Source organism: Penaeus vannamei, chromosome 7 (genome assembly GCF_042767895.1).
Source record: "Penaeus vannamei isolate JL-2024 chromosome 7, ASM4276789v1, whole genome shotgun sequence".
Lineage (NCBI taxonomy): Eukaryota > Metazoa > Arthropoda > Malacostraca > Decapoda > Penaeidae > Penaeus > Penaeus vannamei.
The window spans coordinates 40,264,405-40,276,904 of record NC_091555.1 but is presented as its reverse complement, the minus strand read 5'-3'; the positions used below and the strand labels follow the sequence as shown (position 1 = coordinate 40,276,904).

General features: G+C 39.7%; 2 protein-coding genes across 2 annotated transcripts in view; one reads left to right on the top strand and one right to left on the bottom strand.

The window, feature by feature from the left end:
- Window positions 1-5,858, top strand: part of LOC113803959 (WAS/WASL-interacting protein family member 3) — a 20,153-nt gene extending 14,295 nt beyond the window's left edge. The window contains exon 2 of the mRNA XM_070123775.1: window positions 557-5,858. Coding sequence (XP_069979876.1) covers window positions 557-2,528 — 1,972 coding nt within the window. The 3' untranslated portion in view covers window positions 2,529-5,858. The remainder of the gene's footprint in view (window positions 1-556) is intronic.
- A 94-nt stretch (window positions 5,859-5,952) lies between these two features.
- The window catches only part of LOC113803970 (carboxypeptidase B-like), an 8,037-nt gene continuing 1,489 nt past the window's right edge, over window positions 5,953-12,500 (bottom strand). The window contains exons 3-8 of the mRNA XM_070123776.1: window positions 11,825-11,974; window positions 11,086-11,220; window positions 10,016-10,242; window positions 9,339-9,484; window positions 7,689-7,804; window positions 5,953-6,810 (exon numbers count right to left, since the gene is read on the bottom strand). Of these exons, the coding sequence (XP_069979877.1) occupies window positions 6,677-6,810; window positions 7,689-7,804; window positions 9,339-9,484; window positions 10,016-10,242; window positions 11,086-11,220; window positions 11,825-11,974 (908 nt within the window). The 3' untranslated portion in view covers window positions 5,953-6,676. The remainder of the gene's footprint in view (window positions 6,811-7,688; window positions 7,805-9,338; window positions 9,485-10,015; window positions 10,243-11,085; window positions 11,221-11,824; window positions 11,975-12,500) is intronic.

Below are 12,500 nucleotides of genomic sequence, written 5' to 3'. Positions count from 1 at the left end.
TCTTGAATGTTCCACTATTAGTAACTAGTTGAAAATCCTAGAAGGACATTTGCAGAAGCCATTTAGTTGGACAGAAATCAATCAATGCACCTAGGAGATCAGTTAGACCTTGAGGGAGTTTTGTCCGATACGTATGTTGTTAATGTGGTGTTAACTTTTTTGTGTGTGTTATTGTTATTGTTGTCTCTAGTCAGAAATGTACATTTATGTATTTTTTCTCTCGTATAATATTTCAGTGGTCTTGGTGTGGGGAACCTCACAACAGATTCCAAAACTATTTTTATTTTTTATTTTTATATCAGATGAAAAGATTTTACATTGGTAATATGTACTTAATCTGATTACTGAACCAAGATAACAAGACTAACATTACCATTTATGAACTAATAGCTGTTTTACAACTATTAGAGTTTACGTTGAGAATGGCTACTTTTGGAATTGGCAAAAATAAAGTTATAACTATGTAAATTAGCATTTGTCAGTGATTTATGGAAGAGTGGGATATATATGATAAAAGGAAGAAATATTATTGCTAACACCTTTTTTTATCTTGCAGGAGGAAGGACCCCTTGGAGGTGTGTGGCTCCAAGCACACCAATGCCACCCTGGAATTCCACGAGTGCCTGTGCAAGTTCGACTACAGGAACCTAAAGAGATACCAACAGACGCTCAAGTTCAAGCACTGTTGGTTGGCAGATGAGATGCGACGAATAGACAATTTTGAAATGTATATAATTATTGCAGTGGTGATAGGTGTTGTGGTTATATTTAGCATTGCTGCATTTTGCTCGTTTAAATGGTATCTCCAGACTAATGCCAATCCATGTGGGTGCTTGTCATGTTCATGTTGCAAGAAAAAGAAGAAAAAGAAAGATGAAAATGAGGTTGTGGTGAGTTCGGCATCACATGATCTTGACTTGGGCAATGGTGGGCAGTCATGGACCCCAATCCGCTTGGTGCCCAATAAAGACACAGTTGATGGGAGTCCAGACACCAATCGTGCGAGTGCTGAACCTAGTGATGAAGACCACAAAAGTTTTTGCATGAAATTCTGTCTGAGTGACCCTGTTCAAGATTGTTGCGAATTCTTTGACTGTGACATCATGTGGCGTAAGAAAAGCATTTATGCCATACCAATATTTGGTCGTCGCAAGCAGCCTCCACTGCAGCGAAGGCCAACACGGCCTGCTCCTCCTCCTCCCAAAGCAGTGGTGCCTCCGATAGTCAAGCACCCTGAACCAATTCATATAGGCTATGATGATGACATAGAGTGTGAACCTGTCCCTGAGGCACCGCCTTCCCCAGAACCTGTACGTGTGGACCAACCTAGAGCCATGTATGTGGATCCTTTGGCATTCTTGCAGAGACCCTTCTTGAAATCGACCAAAGAGAAGGCAGTTGAAGAGGAACCACCTGAGGCCTTGTACAGCAAAGTGAAGGACTTCATGTTTGGGAAATCAAAGAAGAGTGCAAGCATGGCATCCCTCAACAAGTTGGGTGTGAATACTAACCCAGATGCAGTCAGCACCACCTCTAGCAAGAAGAGCAAGTATAGTCGCACAGGCAGTCTAGCATCACTACATAACCTCAGCGATGAACAGTTAGACAAGAGCTACCAAAGTAAGAGGTCCATGAGCCTGGCTTCTCTACACATGGTTGAAGAAGAATCTTCTAATAGAATGACCCCGAGAGGAGGCGCCAGCAAGCTGAATGTGGCCCGAAGCAGAGGATCTCTTCACAACATCTGTGAGGATGATGACATTCCCCCCTCACAGAGGACTGATGAATACATTGACCTGGAGGAAATGTCCAAGAGGATAGAGGCAAAGATGTTGGCAAACCAGAATGGTGCTGAACAGGTTGGAGCGGTTGGAGCTCCAAGTGCACAGCCACAGGGCCCAGGTGCTAGTCCCCGACCACGCACAAGCCCAAGACCTCCAACTAGTCCTCGGCCCCCCACTAGTCCCCGACCTTCAGTGAGCCCTCCGGTTTCTCCCCCAGTTTCAAGTTCCTGGACACCAAATTTCGTTCCTGCATCAGCATACACAGCACCAAAGAGCAATGAAGCAGTTCCTCTCCAGCCAGGTAGTGCTACTTACTCACCATCCTTGTACAGAGCACAGGCCCCACAGCACTATGCAATGAGTGGTTCACCAGTCCCACCATATGCAAGTTATCCACAAGCAGAATACCCATATGGCCACTCTCCTGCAATGATGCTGGATGAGAATGGTCAGCCAAAATATTATCCTCCTGTGCCTGCCACACAAGACAGACCAGCGGTGCCTGCTAGACTGGCTGTTGGCACCCCAGTCAATAACACTGGTACATTAGGTCGTCCAAAGCCTGCTGTCCCCCCAAGGCCATCAAGTGGACCAAATTCCCCAAAGCCCAGAGGCAGTGGAGGCTCACCTAAGCCACGTGCTCCACAGCCACCCTCAACCTTAGGGAGGAATTCACATGTGGTAAAGCCAACGGCTCCCCCTCCCCCTCCACCTGTAACAACCCCAATTGAATCGTCACTCTGAGTGGAGCCAAGTAAGGTGAATGTGAGATTGTATAGAAAATATTGTACATAATGTGTATTTTTAATGCCTTTTGACACTCTGCTCAAGGGATACTTTAGCCAAACATGTAGTATTTTTCAGTTTTCATTTGGAAACAATAAGGGCTATCCTTTTATATCATTATTCCTTTAATCACATTGCAGGGTATCTGTTAAGATACCTGCCATAATTTTATAGCACCTGTATCAGAATTCCATCCTAGACTGTCATGTATCATATATGAGAGGATAGTTTCTTTTTGTTCTGTAGAAATTATCTAGACATATTGTCCGCAAAATAGTTTCATCCAGACCAAAGTTAGAGTAGAAACAGTTAGTGTACAAGGTATTGTCAACATATCATTCAGAAGAGCAAGTTGACAGATGTGAGAATTCTCTCAACTAGCAAGCGGGACAGTTCCATAAATTATTATTATTATTATTATTTTTATTATTGTTTTATTTTTTTTAATGCTTGAGATTTTGTTAGTTTTGTGTTCTTTTTTCTACATAAGAAAATAACCTTTGGGTTTCCCAGTGCTCAACTTTTATAATCTTACTGTGTATAGTTTATGTGTGACAAGAATGTCTTTCATTGTGATCAGTGTTGAGTTATACATGGTAATGCAATTGCATTTGCTAAGTATTCTTTGCAAATCATATGAGATATGTATGCATACATTTTAACCATTCAAATTTTGGCTTAGAATACAAGACAGTGCATTCACCATCTATGCAGTTATTGTGAATCATATTTAAAGTCGTGTAAATAATGTACATATTCAGTGTATAGATTCAATGTTCATTTTGGAAGGGCCAGTGGTAAGGTGTGAAGGGAAATGAATGAGATTTGGAGAAAGTGAGAAAAATCTCTTTCTTTTTGTACTTGTTGTAGGACTAATACTTGTATTTTAATATCTTTGAGGTATATGACTAGATATTTAGAGGAGGGAGTTGGTGTACTATGTATCGCCTCTCCCTAATGTATCGATACTACTTTGTTAGTGGACCATGGTGCATCATTGTCACCTGGTGGATTTAAACAGGGAATGATACAAGATGCTTTAGAAATGTCTTAGATGATCACTTGAATGTGTTATTTCTTTTTGTTTTTTTCCCTCTTCCTCCTTTATATTTCCCCTTCCTCTTTCCAATCTCCTCCTCCTGTCTGTTCCTTCCATTATTCTTTGTTCCACATCACTTTCTTTTTTGTCTTTTACAAAATTCTCTTAGGGATGTCTGAAGAAGAAATATTTAACATGTGCATTTTTTGGTAGTGTATTGTTATTAATGGCATTTCAAAAAAGTGTCTAGTCTTTTTTGTGTAGGATATTGAGCTAAGAAGGATGTAGGATTGTGTGGTCTAAGTATTGCTACACACTTCTTATATGTATACCATTATTCGGAACCATTACTTTGTGATTCGTATAAGAAATAAGTAAGAAGTTATTATTATTTATTGTTTTTGTTTTTAAAGAAATCACTGGTAATATTTTTTTTATTGATTCTGATGGCATTATTCAAAACTTACCTTTTGTCTGAAGGTGGTACAAATGCGAATGCACTAGGTGCATGTTTGTACACTTCGGTGTTTGTCAAGTGCTGTGATGATCTTCTGAGTTGCAAGTTCTAATTATTGTGTAATGAGGGTTCAACAGAGGGTATTTATGATAATAACTAGTATTATATGAATTTGTCTTTTATTTATCTTAAGCTGGGCAAAGTTCACGAAGAAAGGGATATGTCGCAGTTTCTTCCATTTCCTTCCCTTTTCCAGTAAAAGTAGTTTTTTATACCTCTCTTAATTATGTTTCTACCTCCACCTCTTGTTTTTTCTTTTTCTTTTCTTTATTATTTTCTTTTTTATACCCATCCTCAATTACTTTCATCTATCTGTGCCCAGTTGATAATATACTAACTTTCTTTTCATAAGTTTGGTAAAGGTGATTATCCAAAATCGCCTGTGTTGCCATCACTGCTTTTATCAGTTTTAGTGAATTTCAGTGATTGTAGAGACTGCCAATATACCATAGGGATTTTACCCATACAGTTGATTGTTTTGGGTTATGTTCACAAGATGTCCTTTTTAAATGCAGATAGTGAATTATCCTGTGAAAGGAAGCTGAAAAGTTTTGGTCGTTGTAATGTAAAGTAAAATTTTAAAACCATGAGGTGCACTTTGTTAGAGAGAAATTTGTCTCTTACAGCTTTTTAAAGATGATTTATTTTGTAAATATGTGCTATACTTTGTAAATTGAATTACAGCAAAGGGGACAGATGCTTACTATTTTTACAGGGTGTACTTTTTCTCTATTCATGTAATTTCATGTATGCAAGTTATAGTAGGGTGTTGCAGTGCACAGCTTTGTGTTTGTTTCATTCTGGAAATTTAAGTTAGTCTATATTTTGGCATAAACAAACTTGATAAAAATTGTGAAATGCAGTTTGTGAATGTAATTCTAGGTACAGTGGTAGGTGCTAAAATGAATGACCTTGCTTTGTAAAATGAGTTACATGAATTAGAAAATGGCCCTTTTTCTTAACTCTATTCAGTATTATTTAGAAAATGGTGGTTATGCCAATCACTGATAAGGACGAGGAGACTGCTCACTGTTGCAATGTCATTATGGAATAATATTCAGCATTGAGCATTGTATTCAGTCAAGGAGTGTAGGATGAGACCTTGTATTGAATGTGCTATGTGCATGTATGTGGTTTTAATGTTAATGTAACACTAATGACCTTTTGTGTTATGAAGATACTCTTTTTATGGACTTACGAGAATAAGTTTTTTTTTATGAGAGAGGGAAGTTTTCTTTTTTTTGTAAGTTCCAGTCAGTTTTTAGTGAAGTATAGCAGCTTGCAGTGTTTTAGAAGGAAAAGGACTCAGTGTCATTGTTATTTCTAGTATTGGCTAGATGAACATATCAAAGGCAGCTCATGTTGATATAGTTTTGAACAGAGCTATCGTCAATTTTTTTTTTTTATTGGTAAAGTATCTGTGAAGTTGGTGTTTGGGAGGAGTATTTACATAGAAAAGGTACCATTGATTTTACTTTTTTATGGAAAGTAGATGAATAGATGGGTCTTCTGCATAAAAGCACAATAAATTTTCCAGTTATTGTGTGATTTGCTCATAAATTGTCAGTACTTCATGTAGATTTTGCCAGTGATTGCGCCTGGAGCCTTGGAATCCTTTAATTTGTATCATTATTATTATTATCTGACTGCTGTTAAGTTTGTTAAATGTGATACTGTATGCCATACTTACTATTTTTGTAGGCTGTCTCTAGGAATAAAAAATCAAAGACAATGTAATTGAATTCTTATTTTGTACCATGAATCATACACATTTTAGATATTCAATAAGTTAATACAATAAATATACCTTATACATAAATATAACTTATTTAATAAATATAGTGCTCATAAATATGCATTACACCTTACATACTTGTCAATCATATATCACATGGAATTAATAGTGCATTAAAGGACAATTATATAATTTTTTAAAAGTCTAAAACTGTGCTAAATATATAATTTTCTGCAGTCAAATTGTAAATTCCTATACCAAAGCTACACTATTATTAGTATTGCTTGAAATATATACTGTTATTAGAAGGGTTGAGATCTTGACTAAATCTAGCCTTCCATTGGGTTATTACTTGCAAAGAAAGCCATGGAATGCAGATTTACTGGTTGACTGTTCAGTTCAGTTTTGCTAGATTTATTGAATGTATTTTTTTATTGATAATTATTGGGGTTGGAAGAGAGGGGGTTAGAGGGGTTAAAGTTATAACTTGACAAGAAAATGGGAAGAGGGAAGGGTAACTCAACTTAAAGCAGGAGCAAATACCAAAATTAATTTTGAGGTACTGGAATGGATTGGGGGGTGATACTGACGATAAAGATATGTATGGAAATGGCAACAGTCTTCCCCATGTGAACTAGACTTGAGGGTTTTAATAAGACTAACAAATGAAGGGGGGGGGAATGATGAGTGAACATGAGTAAGGGGGTGAAGGAGTTTGATGGGGAATGACAGGTTACTGGCTGGACGCGAGAGGACATGGGCGCTCTGGGATAAGACGACGACTTCATAATGTTCCTATTACGTTCCTGCTATTATTATGCTCCAGTATTCGTGTTGTTAGATACCTGGAGCTTTTCGAAGACGGCTTGTGCCATGGCCTTGATCCCGACGTAAGTTTCGCTAGCTGTTGGCATGATTTGCTCTCTTGGGAGGATGAAACCGTAGCGTCCTGAATGGATATAAGAGTGTAAGAATTGTGTTTTGGAGTGAAGGTAAATAGTTTGCATTAACAAGTGGGGGAAAAACTATATTAAGTGGAAATTACTGAGTTTACTAATCCTTATGTGTGATGATGGTCAGTGCATCAGAAGAAGTGACGAAAAGATTCTGAAAGACAACGAAAACATAATACTTACCACGCTCACCTTGTAAAGGAGACCAACACGAAGAAAGTTAAAACCGGGATCAAGCTCTACTATTGTCGACCGGAGAATAGCTTATAAGGAGGTTCTGGTGCCAGACCATTTACTTACTGATTTCCCGCACGAAGATTCCTCTTTGAAGGTGCTCGAGGGTGGGAAGTTTGAGTAATTTGGAAGGAGTAGTTGTGAGTATGTAAGAACACAACCCATGTTAGGTGGTAACCTTGACAGTTTACTATAGTCTTTCCGTATTAGGTGTACTTAAGTATTAGATATGCCTAGACAAAGGAAATAATACAAGAGTAATAGAGTTACAGAGGCTTGTCATATAGTGAAAGTGATTATGAAAAAAGAAATTGTGATAAAAGACTATGGTAACTGGTTTACTTCTGTTGTACAGACTAGAGAAGAGTAATCTTTGGATAAAATTCGAGTAAATCATATTCTTTAAAAAATGTTTTGCTAACATATAAAGAGAAAAAGAACGAAAACAAAAACAGAATAAAAGCAAAGATGAAAAACAAACTTTCTTACATGCTTACTTTCCAGTAGAGCCATGTAGCATATCCTCCTGCTCTGCTCTCTCGACGAATGAAAATAACACTTGTACCAGATCCATTCTACGACCACTATGAAAAGAGAGAGAGCCACTGAATTCTCTCGTATTATGCTAACTCCTACTCACCCAGATCGCGGAGTTCGAGAGAGAAGGAGTAAGGAATGCCAACAGCTCCAAGGGCGTAATCCCCGGAGCCTCCTGTCGCCACGTAGAGCAGTTCGGGGATGCTTCCGATGCGGTATCTGAAGTGAAAGTGGATGTCAAGAAAAGATAATGATGGAGAGAGGGAGAGGGGGGAGGGAAGAGAGAGGGAGAGAGGGAGAGGGATAGTGTGAGTGAGAGAAGGAGAGGGAGAGTGGAAAAGAAAGAAGAGAGAGAGGAAAGAGAGAGAAGAAAGGAAAGAGAGAGAGAAGGAAAGAGAGAGAGAAGAAGAGGAAAGAGAGAGAAGAGGAAGAGAAAAGAGGAAAGAGAGAGAAGAGGAAAAAGAGAGAAGAGAGGAAGGAAAAAGAGAGAAGAGGAAGAGAGGAAAGAGAGAGAAGAAAGGAAAGAGAGAGAGAGGAAAGAGGAGAAGAGAGAAGGAAAGAGAGAGAGAGAGAGAGGAAACAGAGAGAGAGAGAGAGAGAGAGAGGAAACAGAGAGAGAGAGAGAGAGAGAGGAAACAGAGAGAGAGAGAGAGAGAGAGGAAACAGAGAGAGAGAGAGAGAGAGAGAAAGAGAGAGAGAGAGAGGAAAGAGAGAGAGAGAAAGGAAAGAGAGAGAGAGAGAGAGAGAGAGAGAGAGAGAGAGAGGAAAGAGACAGGAAGAGAGAGAGAGAGAGAGAGAGAGAGAGAGAGAGGAAAGAGAGAGAGAGAGAGAGGAAAGAGAAGAGAGAGAGAGAGAAGAGAGGAAGAGAGAGAGAGAGGAAGAGAGGAGAGAGGAAAGAGAGAGAGAGAGGAAGAGAGAGAGGAAAGAGAGAGAGAGAGAGAGAGAGAGAGAGAGAGAGAGAGAGAGAGAGAGAGAGAGAGAGAGAGAGAGAAGAGAGAGAGAGAGAAGAGAGAGAGAGAGAGAGAGAGAGAGAGAGAGGAAAGAGAGAGAGAGAGAGAGTAAAAGAGAGAGGGAAAGGAGAGAGAGAGAGAGAGAGAGGAAAGAGAGAGAGAGAGAGGAAAGAGAGAGAGAGAGAGAGGAAGAGAGAAAGAGAGGAAGAAAGAGAGAGAGAAGAGAGGGAAGAAGAGAGAGAGAAGAGAGAGAGAGAGAAGAGAGAGAGAGAGAGAGAGAGAGAGAGAGAGAGAGAGGAAGAGAGAGAGAGAGAGAGAGAGAGAGAGAGAGAGAGAGAGAGAGAGAGAGAGAGAGAGAGAGAGAGGCAAAGGCGTTGAATGAAAGCTAGGTTCTGAATAATGAAATAAAAATGTGGATTATATTTTCTGGAGATTAGTCTCTCGAAATATTTACACTGATTGATTTTTTGATTGATGTATGCCATTTTATAGGCACATTAATTTGCAAATGAAGAATATATATATATATATATATATATATATATATATATATATATATATATATATATATATATATATATATATATATATTTCTTTATGTCAACCAAATGACACACGGAGACATTCAGATTATTTCTAATATCAACTTGTAAGCGAAAAAGAAAAGAACCAACATAACCAAAATCACCAACTATAATCTAAAATACCTCTAACCCATCTAAAATCTTAAAAACACGAATAAACAATTGATAAAAGTGAAATTATAAACAAAAAAGGTAACGAAATACAGACACCAAACTCACTTAGTGCCATAAGACTTCTCCAATGCGGCCGTAGCATTCAGTGCCACTTCGTACATGTCGTTGTAATTTTCAGGCCTTTCTTGGCTGAAGCCCCAGGGAAGCATCCACATCTGGGAGTAAGCGTGGATGGACAGGTACACCTTCAGCTGTCAGTGTAAGAGGGATAAAATGAGAGTGGGTACGTGGGAGTGGGAGAGGAGGAGGGGATGAGGGAGTGGGGAGGGTGTGGGTGTAAGAGCAGGTATGGGAGTTGGAGTAAGGGAGGGGATGGGGAAGTGGGAGTTGGAGTGGGTGTGTGGGAATGGGCGGGAGTGGGGGAGCGGTTGGGGGACTGGGAGTGAATATGGATGTAAAAATAGGTGCGGGAGTGGTATTGGGTTTGGGAGCGTGCAGATGTATTTTTATGTATTAATGTATATATTTTTAAGTCCACGTAATGTTGGAGATCAAAGAAAACGAGCAAAACTGTTACAGTCACAAAAAACGGAAATCTTATCCCAAGGTAAGGGTAACTACAATAATATAAAAAGACCCATCTTTTTAACACCAATACAAACAAAAAAATCTAACAAAGCATAATTACACCTACACCCTAATAACCAACCCCCCCCCCACAAAAAAATATATATCCCAACACAAAACACACACACAAAAACAAAAACAAAAATAAAACATACCTGATCCTTATTCTCGACCAAGAAGTCCCTAATGGCCCTCGTCTCAGGCTCGGAGAAGGAGGTAGGACCGGCGTAGATGTCACTGCAAGGGTTACTCGAAGACCCTCCCTCCATCCACCGATACCCGAAGTTGCGGTTGGCGTCCACTCCGACACATCCGGGCATTTCTGGGTTGATGGAGCGGGTCTTCCTCCAGAGGCGGTCGTGGTGGCGGGTGTACTCGTAGCCTGTGGTGGTTGTTGTTGTTGTTATTGCTATTATTATCATTGTTGTATCATTTTAATTGATACTAATCTTATCATCATTATTATTACTATGATGATAATTATTATGATTATTATGATTGTGATTATTATCATTATTATTATTGTACTTATTGGCATCATCACCGCCATTGTCATCATCATCACTGTTATTGTTATTATCATTGTCATTATTATTACTATCATTATTATTATCATCATTATTATTATCACTATCATTATTGTAATTATTATTATTATTATCATTATCATTATCTTAACTATCATTATTACTATTATCATTATCACCATCAGGTTCGAACTGTTAATCTTGCTGAATGACGTCAGGACAGACACATCTAACTACGTCAGTGCGTGTACTCTGTGTGTGTGCTTGTGGGGTGTTTGTGAGTGGGGTATTGCGTGTCTATGACAAGCATGTGTGTGTGTGTGTGTGCGTGTGTATGTGTGTGAGTGTGTGTGTGTGAGTGTGTGTGTGTGTGTGTGTGTGTGTGTGTGTGTGTGTGTGTGTGTGTGTGTGTGTGTGTGTGTGTGTGTGTGTGTGTGTGTGTGTGTGTGTGTGTGTGTGTGCGTGTGTGTGTGTTCATGTGCGTATTTATCGTAATGTTTATCTGTCTTAAATCTATCTCTACCTATTAAAAAAAGCTGAAAAAACACCAACAAATAAAACACCTAATAACCCACCCATGAAAAAAACAACAAAAAACGACAACAACAACGACAAGAACCCCCCCACCCCCACCCCATCCCCCACCCCCTTTATCTCCCAATATCAGCCTAGCCCCATGAGTCACCTCCCGTACTCACCGTCGGGGTTAGCCAAGGGAAGAATGTACCAGTCGAACTCGTTGATAATCTCATGGTCCTCCCAGTTGAACTCGACAAGGCGGTGCAGGATGAACATGGCCGTGGCAGGGGACACCCATTCCCTGGAGTGGATGCCTGGTGGGGGGTGGAAAAAAAGGGGGGGTGGGGGGTTAGAATGAATGAGGTGTGAGAGGGAGAACGGGTGAGGGGGATGGGGGGAAGATGGGGGGATATATGTGCATATATGTGCACGTATAGGTTATGTATATATGAATTATAAGCACAGATACAGACACATACACAAACACACAGACACACACGAACACACACACACACACACACACACACACACACACACACACACACACACACACACACACACACACACACACACACACACACACACACACGCACACACACACACACACACACACACACACACACACACACACACACATATATATATATATATATATATATATATATATATATATATATATATGTGTGTATGCGTGTGTGTGTATGTGTGTGTCTCTCTCTCTCTCTCTCTTTTTCTCCCTCTCCCCCTTTCTCTCTCTCTCTCTCTCTCTCTCTCTCTCTCTCTCTCTCTCTCTCTCTCTCTCTCTCCCTCTCTCTCTCTCCCTCTCCCTCTCCCTCTCCCTCTCCCTCTCCCTCCTCCCTCTCCCTCCCCCCCCCCCTCTCTCTCTCTATACGTATATATTTATGTCAAAATCCTGACCTCCGTCGATCCAAATGGCTGGCTTGTTTTCCCCTCCCGTCGAGACCTTGGCGACGCGAAGGGTCCTGTTCTCGAAGCTCTGGCCGATGTCGATGAGGCTGACGAGGTGAGGGTAACGGCCTTCCAAGTAGTCGAGGAACTGGTTCATGTCTGAGGGGAGAAAATGAGGGGAAATGAGAGGGAAAATGAGGGGAAATGGGGGTTTTGAGGGGAAATGGGGTGTCTGAGAGGGGAAATGAGAGTGAGGGGACAAAATCAGGGTCTGAGGGGAAAATGAAAGTGTGAGGGGAAATGAGGGTCTAAGGGGAAAAAGAAGAAAATGAGGGTCTGAGGGTAAGAATGAGGGGAAATGAGGGTCTGATTTTTTTTTCTTTGGAACGGGTGAAGTTCATCGTTAGAATGGGGCAAAAAGATGGGGTTTTATGATGTGAAGGAAGTACTGTTTATTGCTAATAATGGTAATGGTGATTGGGAAAGGTATGATAGTAATAATATATGTATTGGTAGTAACAGTAGGGATGTTAATGATAAAAAAATAATGATATGATAATAATGATAATAATGATAAAAATAATATCAATAATAATAACAACAATAATGACAATACAAAACTTTTAATGCAATAACACTAATCAAAATAAAAAGTTAATAACGATAATAATGATAAACAGCAATC